Raw genomic sequence first — 19,689 nt, 5'->3', positions numbered from 1 at the left:
ATCATAAACAAGAAGCATTAGGAGTGTGATGGCCTGTTTTGTTAACAGGGAAATAATTGCAAGGGACATGATCAAAGTGCCTTGATGAACATATGTGAACAAATTTGCACTAAAGCTTTTTAAAGTAAAAGAAGAAAAAACAGTTCTAATTTGCTTCTCAAAATATATATGCCAATGCTTTGGCATTTTTTTCCTGAAAGGATGTTATTTCAAAGTGTCTATCTTATACCTAATAACATACCTTAAAAGAGGAAAATTTAATTGAAACTCACCTGCACAGCCAGTGATTGTATTGAACTTGATTGAAATGCCACTTTCACATCATCTACATGGATTTAGTTGATCTTTTAGAAGAATCCTGAATGGAGTGAGACAGCCTAAAAACATGAATAGGAGCACTACAGACCTGCAAGCAGAAATCCCTGCCCTGGTGACTCCTCTGTATCAATCAGACTGAAAACTGCAAGAGGATACTCAGTATTATCAAACTCTAAGTGATTGTGTAAATACGACAGACAAGAACAAACCTTACTGGAATAACATCTGGATTTATGGAGCCTTTACATGGAAAAAAATATTCCCTTTGCCAAAGTAATCCTCCCCCCATACTGAATCAGCCTCTGTTGCCAGGGGATGAATTCTTTTTCCATGTCTGCAATGCCTTCAAGCACAAGTAGTGCCACTGAAGTATTTGAAACTGGCCCTTTTCCACTTCTGTCTCAAAGGGGAAGGCTCTCAAAGCAAAGTGCCTATAAAGACTAAGCATAAGCATGTGCTGCTGAAGACTGTATCTCTGAAGATTGGATTGATCTATTCTGGATCTAAATCTGGACATCCCACTAGCTTCAGCAGAGTACAGCTGCAGGGAGAAGACTGAAAGAGATACAAGATTCATAAACCACCTAATGCATCCTTAAAACACAGAGCTGAAATTCAGATGAATGAGGTTGATTTTTAAAGTGCTTGAAAGGACACTAAAATCATTACAAGGTTTTTCCTTTAAAAAGTCTTTTCTTATGGCACAAGTTCTAAAATGTGATGTCCTTCTGGTTTGTATCTTCAAGATTTTTTCACTGTTGACTCACTGAATACTGTTCTCCCTGTTTCTGATTGTTTTATCAAGAGATGCCCATTGTCTTAAAGGCACATTAAGTAGAAGGAACTAAAGCTCCAGAAAAATGACTGATTTGGAACAAATTATTTCAGAAATTCATAGACTGAAAATATTCAGATAACTCTTGGGGTATGAGTGCAATTTTTGACACAGCCTGATAGTGTTGCATGTTTTGCTGGTTAGCTGTGTTAAATACTGTTGGGTAGTGGGATCCATGTCATGCAAAGTTTGGAAATGTTTGTTGAATAAACTGGGACACAATAAACAGATAAATGCTACAAAAAGGCTTAAATCTCCTTAAACACTGCAGAAGTTACATAACTGCTCTTCATGGGACAATGTTTGTGTGGGGATAGCAAGAACAGTGAACCACAGCATTCTGTCACCTTCCTTTTATTGTCACATCTCCATCCAGCCCCCTTGAGTACAGGGGAGGAAGAGAAATCATCTGCTTGCAAAGCCACATATTCCAAAGAAAACATTCCATTTCAGAAAACTAGTGGCAGGAGATTTCATACAAGTGTAGGATAATAAGGCAGAGCTCAAATCTTTTTCCTGCACAGCACCATTTAGTTAAGAAAATCCATGGAATCACTAAGAAATTTCTACTGTATATCAAGTATTGCAAAGATTTCTGAAAAAGTACAGCAAAAGTAGGCAGAAGATGCAGATTACAAACAACTCAGAGAGAACAGAGGAGAGTTTATTACAGTGTCTTACAAGAACTCTTCTTCCTCTCCCTAAGAATTACTGTAGGAAGCTTGGGTTTGAAGGCAACATGAAGTAGAACAGCTTTTTACACTGCACTGCTCTCCATGAGGAGATGAACCCTCTTCCCTATGCTCAGTAGGTGTTTCCATGTATTTATTTTTTTCCAGCAGTCTGTCATAACAGCTGGAGAGGCTGGGGAAGTGCTAAGCCACACCTGAAACAATCCACTCCTTCAGCAACCTTGGAAGAGAGCTGTGATCTCTGTTCTGGCTTTGTCAGTGCACTTACAAGAGATATAAAGAGGAAATGAATTGTTTTGCAAGACATCAAGTACCAGTTTTCAGACTGAAACATGTGGTACCACCATGTCACGGGACCTGTCTGATGTCCTGTCTCATCCAACAGAGCTGGTCTAAGGCAGACCAAATGTCCTTGTGAAAGCTGCAAGATGCCTCTTGATTATGATGCACCTTCAAAGCAGATCCAGTGCTGGGGTCCTTCAGATGTTACAGGATTGTTTGTGTTATGCAAGTGCTAAACAGTTTTTTAAAAATGTATATATAAACTTGCTGTACCAACTGAAAACAGTTCATTTACTACCCGTAGCTATTCAAACACAGAAATTTAAACAGCCTTCATTCCTGATCTCCTGAATCAGGATTACTTTCTACAGTTTACACTCTGGGTGTCCAACAGCAGCTCCCATTCCACACAAACACACAAACTCCTATAGCAACAGGCACAGATGAAAACTTAAAAAAAAAAAAAAAAAACAAAACAAAACAGCATGAACAGAAAAAAAAAATCTCACTTCAAGCAGCTTTATAATGCAGGAGTCTGATTAAAGTGGAGATAGTAAAACAAGCAGCAAGACTCAGATGTGACAGTCATTTTACCTCTGCTCATGACTGCATCGAAGGCACACCGATGACCTTTGAGCCAGTTCAGAAGCTGTCCTTTATCTGTGAAAGTTCAAGTCAATTGTGCTTTGAATAAATACTTCTCTGTAGTTACACTTGAACTGCTGCATTATATACTAGAAATACAGAAAGTGTCCATGCACAGCCCTGAAGCACTTGGAGGATAGCCCTTGCCAGGTCAGTTCATGGCTCACAGAGGTCGTAGGCATCACCAGCACACAGAGATGGCAGGCACACTCCCACAGAGACACAGCATCCAGAGCCACCGGAGAACCGCAATGGAAGAAGGATGGAAAGCAAAACTTGCTTGCAGGAGTTCAGCATTCAAGGTTACAGCTGCAGAACCCCGACCAAGCTACTGTGATAACTGGCAGGAGCCTCTGCTAGGACAATTCTCTACTTGGAGTTCATGGATGGAGTCTAACAGGGCTCTTCAAGGAATAATTCAGAGAGCAGCTGAGCTAGTTGTTAGTCATTTGCCTTGTTCGTTTGTGGTTGTCACTATGTTCATTCTTAAAAATCCCTCCCTTAAGTTCTAACAGAAAAAAAATCCAGTGCTTAAGACAGAGACCAGCAACTGAATTTTGTAAGGCTTTGGGCTGACTCACGGGAGCACAGCACTGCTTATAACCAACGGGCTTCCCAGTGCCCTCAGCACTCACTCAGTACAACAAAAGCTGTACAGAGCACAGCACCCCTGAGATAATAAAAGTGTAAAGGAAGAGATGGAATAAATGTGAGATATGTATGATAATCCTGCCACCTAGAAGAGATTCTGAAAAGGACACTCTTGCTAATTACACAACAGGAGCAGCAGTGAAAAAAATAAGAGTCAGTATATTTGTGTTTTTCCTTTGTTTTACACACACACTCCCCTTAACTGGTATCCATGCAGGATTCCCTGCAGAACTGTCACTAGTGTTAAAAATCAGATCTTTACAGTCTGTCTTTTTGTCTGTACAAAGTACAGTTGGAATTGATTTTGATCTCTCAAACTGACTGCAGAAAGGAAGGTCTTCCTCTCCCTTCTGTCTAGGTCACCCCTCCTAGATCCCCTCCCTCTTAAGAACCATGTTAAGAATGAGAAGCCCTAATTAAACATGATCAACTTGATATTATAGTTTTGTCATCTTCTTCCAAAAAAAATTTTTTTTAAAAAAAGCAAAACACACAATCAACGCCTCACCCACCCCATAAACAATAGTTCCATTTAAAAAAATAAATAAATAGTGTGTATATTTCATGCTGAAAAAAAAAAGTCACAGAAAGGATTCATTTTTGGTTTTCCCTCCCCCGAACACGACACCAGGCATTTTCTCCCCCCTCCCCTGACGTAGACACGATGGTACATCCAACCATGTGCATCTGTGTTCAAAATGAGTTTCTACTCCTGCACGGTCCCACATGCATCAGGGAGCATCCAGCTTAGCTGCTAAAGCAGAGCAAAGGCTTTCAGGTTTTGGGTATGGTCCCTGCCTGTTCCTTTGGTCCGTCTGTTAAAAGGCTCCTTGCTGCTCCCAGTCTCTGCTCTTGTCTGTCTCCGTTGGAGCGCGCCCCGGTCCCCACGTGCCGGTCACTGCAGCTTCGTACCCAGCTTGCGCTGTCTGTTCCTGCAAGGCAACACGGGCACGGGTGACACAGGGGCCCCAGCCCAGGGGCTGCAACGAACCACAGGGAAATGCAGGAGGATTGAAGGATGCCTCTGCTTAGCTCCACACAAAACTGCAGTGCCCCTGCCATGCCCAAGCTGATCGTTCCTTCCCTCTCCCAGAACACCCACCACATCTCCAGTGTACACAAGCTCACGTGTGGATGCAAGGTTATAAACACTTGCTTGCAAAAACCATAAGCCAGGGAGCTGAAATGCTGCTTAAATGAGATTAAATTCTTGAATCACACCCTCTCCAGACTCACCTTTCAGATGCAGTCATTAACCCCCAACTCGGTATTTCCTTACTTCGAGCTATTCTACCCACAGCAGCCAAAAATTATCAGCTACATATCAGAGAATTAATTAATAACTGCATCTGAAAGGCCAGAGCAGCAACAGCTCCTCCATTCCCAACAGAACTTACCTTGCTTCTGCTCTCGTGACTGTGTATTCAAACCACAGGATGTTAGGAATGAGGCTGGTATCTCGGATTAAAAAGAACTCTGAAATTGGCCTGGAAAAGGACAATGTGGTGGAAAGGGGGAAATAATTAGACTTTCTTCACCGGAATTTTGATTTAAAAAAAATAAAAAAAACCAAAACCTGCTCTACTTAACAGTACTATTCTATCACTTCAGGTTGTCAAAAAAATTCTTTGTTCAATTTTAAAAAAACATTTTTTCTTTCCTTATGCAATATTTCCAGACTATATTACATGTAAATAGCTCTGCAATTTGACTAGGTCATTAGACATTCATTAAGAAAGGTCTGCTGTTCATCTTGCAAAGCTCCTCCAGCAGGCTTGCCACACCTCACAGCTTTAGCAGGGCTTTACAAAATGTAGCAATTCATTGAATTCCCTCTTCCCCACCCTTATCAAGAACACATGATCTTTTTTATATATGCATGCACAAGAAAACATGGAGGAACAAAGTAGGTTACACAACAGCCAGTATGCAAAACTGGGACAGAGCCCAGGGATTCTCATCTCTAACATCCATAACAAACCTCCACAGAATAAAGAGACTTACCACGCAGCTATCCTCGGGAAGAGGGGAGTTAGGATCTCCTGTGTGAAGGCAAACCAGGCTATGGCCATGATGCTTCCTGCCACACCTCCATATAGGACTTGGCTCCAGGTGTGGTAAAGCAAATAAACCCTGCAGTGGAAGAGAAGAGTCACCAGACAGGCTTTAAAACAAAAGGAGCCAAGACTCAGGAGCTGAGGTGTCACTGGACCCACAGACATGGGTGCAAGCTATCCCCCAGACATTAGAAGTGGAGGTCTTTTTTCAGTAAAAAGCTGGCAAAAATAGTGGGGGCACAAAAACGTGGAAAATTCTTTCCTGCTACAGCAGTTTCAGCTTGGAGGACTTCTAGTTTGAGCTTAACTCAAAAACCCTCCACCCATCTTCAGATCAGCTGAAGAACTAATACTGTTAGTTCCCACAAGAGACTTTTCCAAAGGCAGTAACAGGACAAGTCTCCTCCAGGCCACCAAAGGCTTTCAAGAACATGGACAGCAATTTTTTTTGTGATTTTAGTGCTCTCCAATGTGACAGGCACAGTGGCTACATGACCAATGTGCTCACTGTGACTCCACTCAGAGCTGCACTGTTGGCCTGCACAAGCTACATTCAACATTTTTTTGCTCACATATCATTATGATCATCTTATCTGACCTTCTGTCTAACATAGGTCACTTGATTTCCTCTAATTTTGTTTTAATTAGACCATATACCGCTGACAAATTTGTCCTGTCAGGCTTTTAAAATAATTAGTAATAAGTAATCAGCTGTAGAGTACAGTCAACTGTGCCAACAGGTAATTACTTTCCTGTGGAAAATGTGACCCTATTTCTAGCTTGAATTTGTTTGTTTTTCCAATTACAGGAGCTCACTTTACGTTTAATCTACTAAAGAGGAAAAAAATCATGATCACAGTTCCATTTTCTTTATCCATCTCAATACAACTAATTCTTGCAAGCCAACAGCTATAAATGTTTTGATTAACTAATGCTCAAGCAAAACAGTGGGACTGATCAGCTGTAGCCCTCCACATGCTGCAGATGCTGCTGCGCCCAGGCATGGGGCAATGCCTCCACACTTAGTGCTGGAAAGAGAGCGAGGCAGTGAGGCTGGATGGAGCATGGCACAAGTTCAGCTGATTTGGGGTTTTGTAAATGCTTCTGTGAAGCGCCACACACGGAGAACCTTTGTTTATTGAGTCTCATGGCAACACTTCTACAAAGCTCTGACTCGTGTGGCACAGCGGAGAATTAGGTGGGAAAGGCAGGATAAGGAATGCCAGGGCTGCTGGCTGGGACAGGCCACGAGGATGGATGAGAGCAGAAGAGAAACAGCTGCTCCATACCTACTATATGAGACTAGCAAAGCCACTGTGACGAGGCAGATGGACAGCACGTGTCGCCACAGCAAATCCAGAAACCTCGCGTTGTTTGTTTGGTGCATCCTGAAAGAGATGGAGAGCCATTAGCACAGGGCAGGGAGCTGAGCAGTCCTGACCTCCCTCTGAAACCCCAGGAAAGCTTTGCTCCACTGGGGTCATGGGCAGTTCAACCCCATCCCAGCAGCAATCTGTCCCACTGGCAGCAGTTACAGAGCAGCCAAGAAGCCACACGTGTTTCTCTCCAACTGTGAAGAGGGATTGCAGTGATGGAAGGCAGGATGCTCACACTGATGTGAGAGGCATGTGCTGGGCACATGCAACAGGGAGCCAAGACAAGAGTCCCTCCATCACCTACAGAGCCCGGAGGAACTGTGAGTTTTGTCTTCCTCCACACACAGAGCCACGAGACAGAGCCGTGCCCCAGCAAGAATTTCATTAAAGCACAAGTAAACCCAGTGCTTGGTAAGGGAAGTCAACTAAAGTCATGCAAGTGGACAGATGGTATTAGCCAAAAGACTGTAGATAACCCCACTGAAACTGAGACAAAATGAGAAAGCAGCTCTTCATTTCTCCTCCCTGTCCCCCATCTCCTCCCTCACACTGGGGCACCATCACAGCTTAGAGAAAGAAACTCCAGCCCTACATTCAGACTGAGAGACATGCTCCAATCCCACCCGAGCCACAACAAATTGTGCAGGTCCTCAGATTTAATTCCATTATCCCACTCAAGTGGCACCCAGCAAGGGAGCCACCCATTTCAGGTGTTTCAACATATTAACAGCCAAAACCTGACCTGGAATTTTTACCTTAAATAAAGGAACAGAAAGGAATAGACAGAGAAAAACCACATGAATTGGGAGTGGCTGGACGGCATCCCATATTTTGTGGTCACTGTTGAATGGGCTTCTGGGAAGAGAAGAAAAAAGAGTATGGTCAAGGTATGGTCAGCAGCTGGAACACTCCAGATGTGAAGCCAGACCGTGCTGCTGGAGCATGCACAAAGCTCACAAGACACGTCCCTGCTCAGGAGGCTCTGTCAGCCTTTTTACACCCAAACATCCACAGCCAACGTGAGGGAAAACCCCTCTAACTCCCCCCAGTCAGCATTCCACCCCAACTCCCCTGACACCACCCCACTCATGGTCCATACCCTACCTTCACACGGCCGAGGCTCCCGGATTACATTTTTTATTAACCAGTTCACTGCCTCGTTGAACACCAGCCCTCCCAAGAAAGAGATCTGTGAAGGCAAGACAGCTGTGTCATCCCCTCTAAGACATCCTTCTACTTACCAGGCTCTCTCTGTTGGTAAAACCCCAAACATTATGCTTCTAATTTTCTTTTTTGACTACTAGAGTTAAAACCAATGGCTTCCAAATTCTATACCTGAGAAGAAAAGCATTTATTTTCATCTCACTTTCTATGTGGCAACATATTGTGTACATGCAGCTTTTCAGCAGCTGACACACAGAAAGACAAAAATGGCACAGTAGAGCACTTCTGCCAGCACCTTGCACCACTGAGTGCAGAAAGTGACCTTTCTAATAGGGCAGGTTTTTGGGAACTGGCTTTTCCCAGTGACCAACAGGGGGAGTGCAGACACTGTTATTTGGGTAAATAGTTTAAAACAAAGGTGACTTTTTAGGCTTTCTGGCTTTTCCCTCTATGAATATTTTCATCTTGAAGCTGCTGTCTTCAGTCTAAGATGAATTCACATTCTGAGCTAAGCCAGACCTGGTAGCATTTATTTTTGCTCTTCAACTTCACAGCTCATACACCTCCCCTAAATTAGCCTGCTGCTGTGATCAAATTCCCAGCTGGTGATGACACTGCCTCCTTAGCACTCAGACCTATTCCACATGATGAAGCAATTTTTCACTCCACATCCTGAGCCACATCTCAGGCTGCTGCAAGTCAGCCAGTGTCTCTCTCCTGCCCAGTGGTGACTTCCCACACGAAGAACTGAGAAACAACCTCAACTCTTGTCTCCTCACCAACACCAAACAAATCCCTGTATGGAGAATCCTATCAATCTGTGCAATAGTTACTCTGGCTTCTTTTCTCTTTTGGGCCAACACAAAACCTTTGAGTTGTCAAAACTGTACAGCTGCCTTCCTTAATTAAAAGTCCTATCCCAGGTCCCTTGGGCCACTGGTTCCCATGACACTGTGGCCCCACATTTGAAATGTGCTGTCAAAATCCTTTCAGTGGCCCCTGTTTTATCTGTTTACTGAGGACAAATGCTACAAGAGGTTTATATGTCCTAGAGGGGGTTTATCCATGACACTGATTCCCAACTACCTGGCAGAGCAGATAAAAAGCATTTTAAGAATTTGGACGGAAACAAGTCTTTTCTGCCCCTGGTATTCAACTCACATTTAAAAAAACAGCTCTTAAAGACAGATCCACTCCCTTGGAAAGCTTTAGGTTTTATTTTTATCCCCTTTTCTGCCTCAGTAGTTCAAAGAAGGTGTGTGTAACTCAGGGGGATGCACTATTTCCTGAATATGCTGCCCAGTGCTATGATCCTTCTGGATCTTGGGAGTGTTCCTACTCTGCAACAGCATTCTGTACTTCCTCAGACATCTCCCTCGATGGCTCTGGACAGATACTGTCCAAAACACACCAGCACAACAGAGAAGTCAGAAAAGGCTGAGCAGCCTTTTAACCTGCTACGGGTGCTAAGTGTCTCCTGCTGCTCCCTGACAGGAAGATGGCTTTCCTCAGCTTGCTCCTTTTAGAGAGAAAAAGAAGTGTGAATACAGGAGCCCCAGGTGACAAAGGAAAAGACTTTTGTCATAAGGAGAGGCTGGGAAGGGAGAGAAGGACTCACCGTGTGAAGCTCTCTCTTGAATATGATGAGTGTTACAAAGCCAACAATAATGAATATTGGACCAAGACTCAAATAAGCTAAAAGCTGGCCAGAGAAATCACCTGGGGAAACAAAGAAGAGAAACCAATCAGTGTGAACTCCACAGGTACCTGCCTGCTACCACAACATGGGTCAGTGAGAGCCCTGCACCACAGAGCAGAGGGGCAAACTCAGCAGTGCAGCAATTCCCTGTGCTCCAGAACGACAGAGGGGCTGAGGCAGGGGGACAGCAGTGCCTCCTTGCAGGTTCAAAATCAAGGGTGAAAGGAACCTGGAATCATCCAGCAGAGATTACTGCCACCCACTTTGCAACAATAACCATGGGTGTGGGCCCAGAGCCACTTTAATCCAACATGAGCACAGGCTGCTGCAAAAGAGGCAGCATCTTTCCTTTCTCCTCATTCCTATTTCATCTCTGAGACAGCAAAGAGTCCCCAAACAAATCCTTTCCCACTCCCTCACCAAAATGGGTTAGTTTTCAGCTGGATCAGCTTCCTAATCTGTCTCACCAGGTGTCTGCACAAACACCAGCATTAGCAAAATGGGAAGGAAATAAACAGCTAAACATAGGAGATGTCAGGGAAATAAAGGAGATTCTGCTGTTTTAACCAGTTGCCCACTTGTGCCACACAGAGGGGGATTTGGGCCTCCAACCCAAATAATTAACATCTAGTTATCCCCCAGGGAGAATCAGGGAGCAGCAATGGGACCTCACAGAGATCAGAAGGTCCCTCAAAACCTTTATTCTGAACTGCAACAGACACAGAAGTGGGCAGCCACAGTAAGGAGCAGCTGTGCGTTTTGATCCAAGTTTCTCTTGCCTCTCTTCCCCAAAAAGGGATGCATACAGAAGAATTTGGAGAAAAGATGTCAGCACAAATTCTGAGGACACAAAAAATTATCAGAGCAATTTTGCTCCAACATCAGCAATTTGTATGAGAAGAGCCAGAACTGTCTGCCAGGGAATCTTTAAATACAGAAGTCACAAACTCGCTGTATGAACCCAGAGAGCAACAGAAGAGATGGATACTTGGAGTACTGGTTCTCACAGCCCAGATCTTCTCCATCCCATCACTGAACACAAAAGGCTCAGCCCCCACATAAATTGATCCTTCTTCCCCCCTCTCAAAAGGAAACAGGATGCCTCTGCAAGTCTGAGCATTGGACTCATTCCTAGATCAATTGCACTGCAAGGCACCCAGGCTCCCCAGCCCACACACCCACATTTCAAAGCAGCACTTGGCAAAAAGGACTTTAACCTCAGCCTCTGAGTACTGGAACTGATAAAAAAAACAAGTGATTGCTCCTTTACAACAAAGTTCATGCTGCTGATGTTCTTGCCACATAGTTGTGGTTACATCAGGTATAGTGCATGGGAGCCTCTGGAATTCCAAACTCTGGGTTAAATTTGGGAACCAGCAACATCATCAGCAAGGATTACCAGCAGGAGTCAGGTGAAAGGAGGAAGATTTGGAGGACAAAACCCCCAAGCACTCTGCGTTTCCACTGAAGTGAGGTTCTGCTTTGGTTTTAACCTGAAAAGCACTGGAAGACACTGAATTTGAAACTTTTCTTGCTCCAAATGGCAGGTTTGTCTCGCATCAGGTGCATTCCAAATGCTCCCAAAGCAATGGGTTATGGTAACACAAAGGGGATGTAAGTGACAGTACCAGTTACTTGGCAATAGACAATCAAGCCCCTTATGGTTTTGCATAAATCACAAACTCTCAACAAAATAAGCTCTGTCATCAATGATGAGGGAATTCAGGAGAGAAGCCACCTTGTCAAGAGACAATTAAACTACCCTGAAAGCTTTAGGAATACTTTCCAGAAGTCTCAATTCCAGCATTACCAAATAAAGAGAACTCCTCATCAAGAGATCACCGTGTTTCAGATCATTCATTCTGTTAATCCATGGTACATAAAGGCTTACACTTCCCCATTAAAAGCTGTAATTTTGTCAAGTAGAAATAAAACCAGATTATTTATCTTCTCAGAGGGTTCTATTTCTTGTGCAGATGGTGGAAAGGTACTTAAACAAGTAGTCTTTTAATTTAAATAGGATTAGCAGTGGTGAACTCAAAATCCTCTGTTATGTTACATGATAACATTCCCAATAAATCAAATCACCCAGACTTCACAGGCACAAGAACCACACCTGAGAGGGGAACCAGACACCATCACTCCCTACAGGCACAAAGCCCTTCACTCCATCTTAACACAAAAGCTCCTCAAATATTCCAGCAGCCCATTTAGAGCAGATATCACTATTAGTACTTCATGTTCCTGTGGCTAATGGCAATCCAACACAGTCACATTCTGAAGCCACTTCTTCTACAGAGGAGGCAAATAAACAGCTGGGCACTGAAGGCAGCACTGCAGCTACCTCAGGAAGAGACTAAAACCATCACAAACAGCCCCACTGGATCAGCAGCTCCGGGCAGAGCTTCAGCGAGTAACCCAGCTCGAAAGGACTGGAAATCCCCAGAGGAGGAGGCAAAGTGAGCTCTGAGAGAAAGGCCAGCGCTGCTCAGCGCTCGGGGGGCCTTGGAGCGTGATTGCTTCTGCCACTGCTGCCTCCTCTCACGCTCCAGTGCGCTCCGAGACTTATTCCCAGGGAAAGGAGACGTGCAGGACAGCCACGGTTTAAAGTCCAGGCAGATCTAGCAAGCAGCACCCCTGCCTTTTTTAATAAAAAATTAATTTTCCTTTAATTTGCTAAACTTGGGAATTTTAAAGCAGTTGCTCCGATCAGCAAGAAGAGAGACAAAATCATTGCAAAAATGCAAAAAGATAATCTACTTGGGTTTCATTTAGTTTTAAATTCTGCTTTTTAAAAGTCCAGCCTTCCCTGGACATTATTTGGAGCTCAAAAAGCAAAAATCAAGGATGCAACTACCCCATTTTTGGGCAGCCAAGAGATAAGTACGTGCAGCACTATACATAGCTCAGACACACGCTATTTTTTTCAGCCTTCATTCAGCATCTACTTCTGCTCCAATTCAACATTTTACCCAGCATCCTGTCGGTGGAAATAGCTGAGCTTCTTCACCACATCTACTCAACCTGTATAGGATGTAAAAATGTGAATCAACAGCCCCCAACCACATCCTACCACAAGACTGAGCTTTGCCACCACCACTTCCTATTGAAGGATCTATTTGTGGCACTGACACTGGTTGTGTGCTCTTGGCCAAGTGCATATGTGCAAGTTGCACAGACAACATGCAGTGTCACTAAATATTCATGATATAAAAGAGTCATTTCCTCTGCTTGTGCATATCCCCATAACACGAGCTGTGGGACAGCAATAATATCTACAGGAGGCTTCAAATGATGGCATAAAGGCAGGAATTAGACAGGGAGATTAAACATAAACCCTGCATTAAAGGAGCCAAACAAGAGTGGGATCTGCTTCTTCCAGGAGATGCTGTTCAGCTCTGGAATGAGCCCTGACTTGCACAGAACCACAGGAGGGTTATCAGAACAAACATTCCTATAGGAGCTGCATGTGCTGATCCTGAACAGCAACAAGAACTGCTGAGCCAAAGCACAGACACAGCACCTTTGAACCCCTTCACGCACTGCACACCCGCCTCTCCAACTCTGCCTGGCTGTAGGAAACATCCTGGAGAAACTGGGAAAATGGGAATATTCTGTCATTCAGCAGAGAAAAGGTTTGGCACACCAGGTTTCTCTCCTTAAAGAATGTGTCCAGTGTGAGAAAGTCCCAGAGCTCTAAGAATCCCAGCTGCACTGAAGAGAGGAAGTTTTCTTTCTTTTCTCCAAATAATAATAAAAAACCCAAACAAACCAGGAACTCAATGTTTCTCCAGTGAAACTCACCCTACAGGCAGGAAGTCCCTGAAGATGAGTTTTAAGTCTGCAGCACAAAGTCATCCCATGCAAAGCAATGCATACGGGAAAAAACACCCTAATTATACCCATGACATGACAGGATTTAGTTCAGTTGTTATCAAACAAAACCCCTCAGACTCAGTGTGTGCCAATACCTTCAGAGTAACATCCACTGCTCTGCAGTAGTCAAAAAGGCAAGAACATTTTTAAGAGCACAACAGAAGTTACTGTTACAGCACTACAAAAATTTATTATGCAATTGTGGTGTCACCAGCTAAAAAGGGAGAGTACACACAGAAAAGGCAAATAGAATGGGGACAAAGATGAGTATGCAACAGCAGCCATTCAGAAAACATCAAATAAATCAGATTTTCAGCTGCAAAAGGAAAACAGATGATACAACAGTTCTATAAAGTCATGAATTATATGGAGAAATTGACAGCAAACAATTGCTGCCTCTCACTGCACATGAGAGAGTGTTTGATGAAATTACTGAGCAGTGGACTTAACAGAAAAGAAACAACAACCACATTAAACTACAAAGCTCAGTGCCAAAGATACCGTGAGATCCAAAGCGGGAATGGATTCAAAGAACAATTAGAGATACAGCTTTTATACATCCATCAAGGGCTTCACAGCCCTGATGCAATCACCAGCTCATTACTGGAAGGACACAGGGAAGAAGGATCATTCCTGCCTACCTGCCAGCAACCTGACACTATGCCAGATCATTCCTTGGTCTCACCAAAGCAGAGCTGGTAATATGAAATGCTCCAGGATCAAAAAATTCTGGAAGCAGCAGCAGGATGATATTTTTACAGGCTGTCCTCTGCAGCAGCATGCTTTAGCACACGCAGGCAGCACTGCCATGGCTGATTTTCTTCTCCCTATGTTTAATCCTAACATTCCCTATGGGTAGTATTTCAGTCAGGTCTCCAAGACTGCATTCCTCAGACCAGTCTGCAGTTGATTACCACAGCATTCATTTGCTGTTTCTCATTTATTTTGCTCAAAGTGGACATCACAGAAAGCCCTGGGGAGCTGTGCAGCCACACAAGCAACTAAGGATGGGTCTGATGTATCACTATTGATAAGGAAACATTAGATCAGAACAGGGAGCACCTTTTTGGAGACACCTCTCCCCTTCACAGTTGGAAGCAGAAGCTCAAATCCAGGCTTCTTCTGCCAGGCAGGAATCAGCAGTGACAGGTTTTTACCCGGCCCCAGGGGGCAGGACCATCACCCATGGCAGATGAAAGCTGGGGTTCTGCACTGGAAATCTTTAAAGATGTGAGATTTTCAGAGGTGGTTGCCACAGCAGCTCAGCAGCCCTGGAATCAGCCAAGAGCCAAAGCTGTTTGCCACAGAGCAGTGCATGACATGCCAAGACAGCTCAATAATTGATGTTGGTAAAAGCAGGATCCATTTCTCGTTCCGACCCTCTCAGCAGCACAAGGCTGCATTAACTCCACTGTGCTGAGCCTGCTGCCAACACCACTCCTTTATAAATATACATTATCTAGGCACTTTATGGACCTGGAGCTCAGATGTGCCCAGGCTGAACGTAAAGAGCTTTCTAAATAAAGTTAAGAGCACTTCCCCAAATCCAGGTAAAAGCTCCAGCCCTATGGTTTACTGCAAGTCATTCTTTTATACCAAAGTGTTGTCCACCTTGCCTTACTAAAGCTTTAATACTGCTTTCCACAGTGTTCTCCTGGAGAACACCCACAGCTTGGATGTGCTCTGTTTTCCAGGTAAAAAACCTGTCCAGCCCAGACTGGTGGGAAATGGAGCTAAACCCAGCTGGGGCTGGGCTCAGTTCTGAGGCAGGTTCTGTTTCATACATTTATTAATGAACTAGCTAAGGAGATTGATGATCACTTCACTGATGACACCAAGTCTCCCTGTGCTGGACACTGCTAAGGCCCCACCTCAGATACCGAGGGCAGCTTTGTGCCCCTCACAACAAGACACTGAGGGGCTGAAGCATGTCCAGAGGAGGGAACAGAGCTGGGAGGGATCTGGAGCACCAGGAGCAGCTGAGGGAGCTGGGGAGGCTCAGCCTGGAGAGACCTTCTGGCTCTGCACAACTCCCTGCCAGCTGGGGGACAGGCACCAGGCTCTGCTCCCAGGGAACAGGGACAGGAGAAGAGGAAACAGCCACAAATTGCACCAAGGGAGGTCTAACTTGGGTATTAGGAAAAGCTGCTTCACAGAAAGGGTTGCCCAGCCCTGGCAGAGCTGCCCAGGGCAGTGGTGGACTCCCCGTGCCTGCAGGGATTTGAGAGCTGTGTGAATGTGGCACTTGAGGATGGGGTTTAGTGGTGGCCCTGGCACTGCTGGAGGAACAGCTGGACTTGGTGATCTCAGGGGCTTCTCCAACTTAAATGATTCTATGAAAATAAATTAACAAACTTTTATACCTCCAGCTGCTTTATTGTTTTAGTCCTTTGTCTCCACTTTATAGGCTTTCATAAACACACGTTTTATCCAAGATAAACACAGTGCCCATCCCCTCCAAACACAACCCTAAGCTGGGTGGTGATTTACCCCTCCACACAATCATCTCCTCCCTTTGCCCGTCTAAGAGCTCTCAAGGCAGAGAGAAGATATTCAGGTTATGTCACACTGTTCAAGATGTGACAGATAACCCTTGTGCAGCGATTTCCACCACCTTCATTTCCCAAACCAATCCAACAAATGGAGCACAGCACGCTCTGTGTATACTGCCAGGTTCAGATAAGGAGATAAGATACAAAGATGAATATATCGGTACTACTGGCAACATTATTTCCCATCTCTCCCAAACTGACACAATAATATATTTGAGAAGGGGGATGGCAGAGGAGCTGACAGTGTGGAGGAAAATGCAAGACAGAAAAGGAAATGCCAGTATTTCACATAAAGCATCAGAGAAAACCATGAAACAGCCATAAGGGGGAGGGCCAAGAAATAATGTATTGCCAGTGCCAGATATTTTTTCAGTGTTGTCACATTTCAAGACTCCTAGCTAAATGGGCACTTTCAACCCAGAAGATCCCTAAGCACTTTAAAAGCTTTAGGAATTGCACTGCTGAGAGGAGATTTCATCAGGAACTAAAATTCAGTTAGTGAAACAGGACATACAGCAGCACTCCATGGCAAGCTGGGGTCTCACTAGAACTGGAAATACTGAGAACAGTGTTTGGACAAGATTTGGATGTTGAGCAAATGGTTAATACTGTAACTCTGACACTTCATTTTTCTGTTATCTCTGATCATAACAAGCACCCACAGGAGCTCCAAAGGGCACAGGTACTGATGGGACACAGTTTAGACATATGCCAGCTAAACACAGACCCATTTGCTCTTGCACATCAGGAATTCATTCCATCTTTGTGGATCATACCTGTCCCAGCTGGAACAGCCCATCCTGCACTCAGGCACCTCAACGCTGCCAGGACACAAACCCACCAAGAGCTGAGCCACAAAACACCCTGTGCCCGGAGTGCTCAGGGCATTCCCCTCAGCGCTGACTGACCCAAGTGCCCGCAGGAAAACCACCAGGTCCAGCAGGGACAGGGACACGCTGCCACTCCCACTCCAGCACAGCCCCAAACCCCCCTGGCAGCCGAGCCCACCCGGGGGACACGGCCACCCTGGCACATCCCCGCTCCCTGGGGTGGCACAGGGCTCCCAGCGCCCGCCGGCACGGCGACACACCAAGCGCTCGGAGCAGGGAGGTGACACCGCCACCAGCACGCCGCTGGGGCGGCAGCGGGACGCGCTGACCGTGGGTGGGACCCTCGCCTCGAAGCCAGGCGGACCCCACATGGCCGGAGGGCTGCAGGGGCGGCGGTGTGGAGCGGGCAGGGCGGCGGCGGAGGGCCGGGCGGCTCCGGGATCGCCGGGACGGAGCCGCCCCTCCCGAGCCCATTCCCGGTGCCCTTCCCCGACCCCCCCACCGCAGCCCCTCAGCCCGGAGCCCCCACCGCGCATGCGCAGCGCCGCTCCCGCCGCGGCTCCCAATCTGGCAGAGCGCCTCGCCGCCCCCAACGCGCACGCGCGCCCTGCCGCCTCAGCGCCGCTGCTCAATGGCTCACTATTTGGCAGCCGCCAGCGCGGCCCTCGGCGGCGCCGCGGGGCGGCGGGAAGGGGCCCGCCCCGCCCGGAGGCGCGGTGGGGAGGCCCGGCGGCGGCGAAACGGAGCGTTACCTGCAGGATACTCGACGTGAGTGAGGGAGACCGGCCGCCACGGCGCGGGCAGCGAGCACTCCCCGACTGCGGCCATCTTACCCGGATACCGGGCCGGGCCGCTACGGCCAATCGGGACGCTCTTGAGGGGCGGTGCGGCCAATGGGCGGGGGCGCGGGGAGCGGCGGGCCAATGGCGGCGCGCGGCAGGTGAGGCGCCGGGCAGCCCAGCACCGCCCAATTAAACATCCAGCCCGGGGAGCGCCTCAGCCAATCGGCTGGCGGCACAGCTGCCCGGCAGTGGGCGGGCGCAGGGAGCGGCACAGCCATTCGGAGGAAAGGCGGGCTGCACGGCGTTTCGTCATTGGCCAAAGGTGCGGTGCGGATGGGCCAATCAGCAGCTGGCGCTGGCGGCAGTTCTCAGCCAATCAGCGGCGGCGCGGGCGCGGGGCGCTGAGGCGGGGGCTCGGCGGGAAAATGGCCGGGCTGCGCTCCCCTCAGAGCCCGGCGGGAACGGCCTGGGCTCCCCTCACACCCCTGCACCCGGTGCGACCCGCCCCCCGTTCCCCTCACACCTCGGCGGGAACAGCCCGGGCTTCCCTCACCTCCCTCACACCCCGCGGGTTCCCGCTCGGGCTGCCCTCACACCCCGCTGCAGCCGCCACAGTTGCTGTTAAAAAAAAAAAAACAAACCCAAAAACAAAACAAAACAAAAAAAAAAATCCACAGAAAAAAAAATTAAAGAAGTATTTAAATGAGAATCTTTCATTTCAGAAGGGTATTACTACATTCAGCTCTACATGACACGATCTACATCACTGCCCTAGGCCGGAACATTTCTCTTTGCCCCACACAGAAGTGATTCACTGGTAACATCCAAGAGTTGAAAGTGAATATTTGGATTTTTTTATATAACACCTAGGAACCACAAGTGTAAAGAACAACCACCTCCCATGTGGGTGTGCACACGTGAAAATAAAAACCTGAGGTAAAGTCAATGAATCTCAGAATGGTTTGTTTGAGAAAGTACGTTGAAGCCCATCTCATCCCACCCCTGCCATGGCAGGGACACCTTTCTCCAGCCCAGGTGGCTCCAAGCCCTGTCCAGCCTGGCTTTAGACACTTCAGGAATGTGGCAGCCACAGCTTCTCTGGGCACCTGTGCCAGGGCCTCACCACCCTCACATTTCTTCCCAAGTCCTGGCAGAAAATCCTTTAAAGATTCCGCAAAGGCCAGGCAAACACCTGGTCCAGGTGATACCTTTTTTTTTCCCCCTCAAATACCTTTAACTGCAGAAATCACTTTGAAGACCAAGCCAAAAGGAATGTTCCCATATGTGACCCTAGAAATAAGACTTACCTGGGGAGCCTCAGGAAAAGCAGAACATGGAGCAGCATTGGACAGAAAAGCTTTCAGAAGGCAAATCCACCTTCAGACCAAACAACCAAAGTTAATTCAATATTAAAAAATATAGGAAAATATAGAAAAATATCAACAAAGGCACGGGGCTGCCTTTAATTTGCATCAAGGAAGCACGTGGACCAGGATTTCCATCCCGTTAATTAAGATTTCAAAAAGGGCAGAAAACTCCTTTTCCTGCACTTATAACATACCCTCTTCAATTATGATTATGTCCCATTAATTTCAACAAGCTCTTCATAATTGACATTCTCCTTGGCATTTCAAGAAGTAAAATAGCATTAAAGTCTTATTGTTTGGAAAGAAAGAGAAAATATTTACTGCAGGAGCTCAGTTCGTCGCGGAAGACTGCTTTGAGGGAGCATGAGTGATTTACTCCTTTCATTATTCAAGTTAAATAAATCTCCTCCTTTCCAAGCTATTGAATGTAGTTATGCTGGCAGAGTGGATTACATTTGATCTATGTACCATGACAAGCACTGAAAATTGTGGGCTTCATTGCTGTATTCACCCACTCCTTCCTGAACAGGAGAAAAAAGTGTCAATACACGGAGCAGCCTTTG

The 19,689-nt window shown here is 46.2% G+C and overlaps 1 protein-coding gene across 1 annotated transcript; it reads right to left on the bottom strand.

Annotated features, from left to right (window-relative positions):
- Window positions 1-3,562: 3,562 nt before the first annotated feature.
- Window positions 3,563-17,880, bottom strand: DOLPP1 (dolichyldiphosphatase 1). The gene is made up of 8 exons (XM_064393663.1): window positions 17,730-17,880; window positions 9,639-9,739; window positions 7,961-8,045; window positions 7,612-7,711; window positions 6,770-6,868; window positions 5,428-5,556; window positions 4,821-4,910; window positions 3,563-4,355 (listed from the first exon to the last, which is right to left on the bottom strand). Exons 1-8 carry the CDS (start codon window positions 17,803-17,805, stop codon window positions 4,319-4,321), a joined length of 717 nt encoding a protein of 238 aa, XP_064249733.1. The 5' UTR covers window positions 17,806-17,880; the 3' UTR covers window positions 3,563-4,318.
- Window positions 17,881-19,689: the final 1,809 nt, after the last annotated feature.

Source organism: Passer domesticus, chromosome 18 (assembly GCF_036417665.1).
Source record: "Passer domesticus isolate bPasDom1 chromosome 18, bPasDom1.hap1, whole genome shotgun sequence".
Lineage (NCBI taxonomy): Eukaryota > Metazoa > Chordata > Aves > Passeriformes > Passeridae > Passer > Passer domesticus.
Note: the sequence above shows the minus strand (reverse complement) of the source record. Positions and strands in the feature narration are given on the sequence as shown.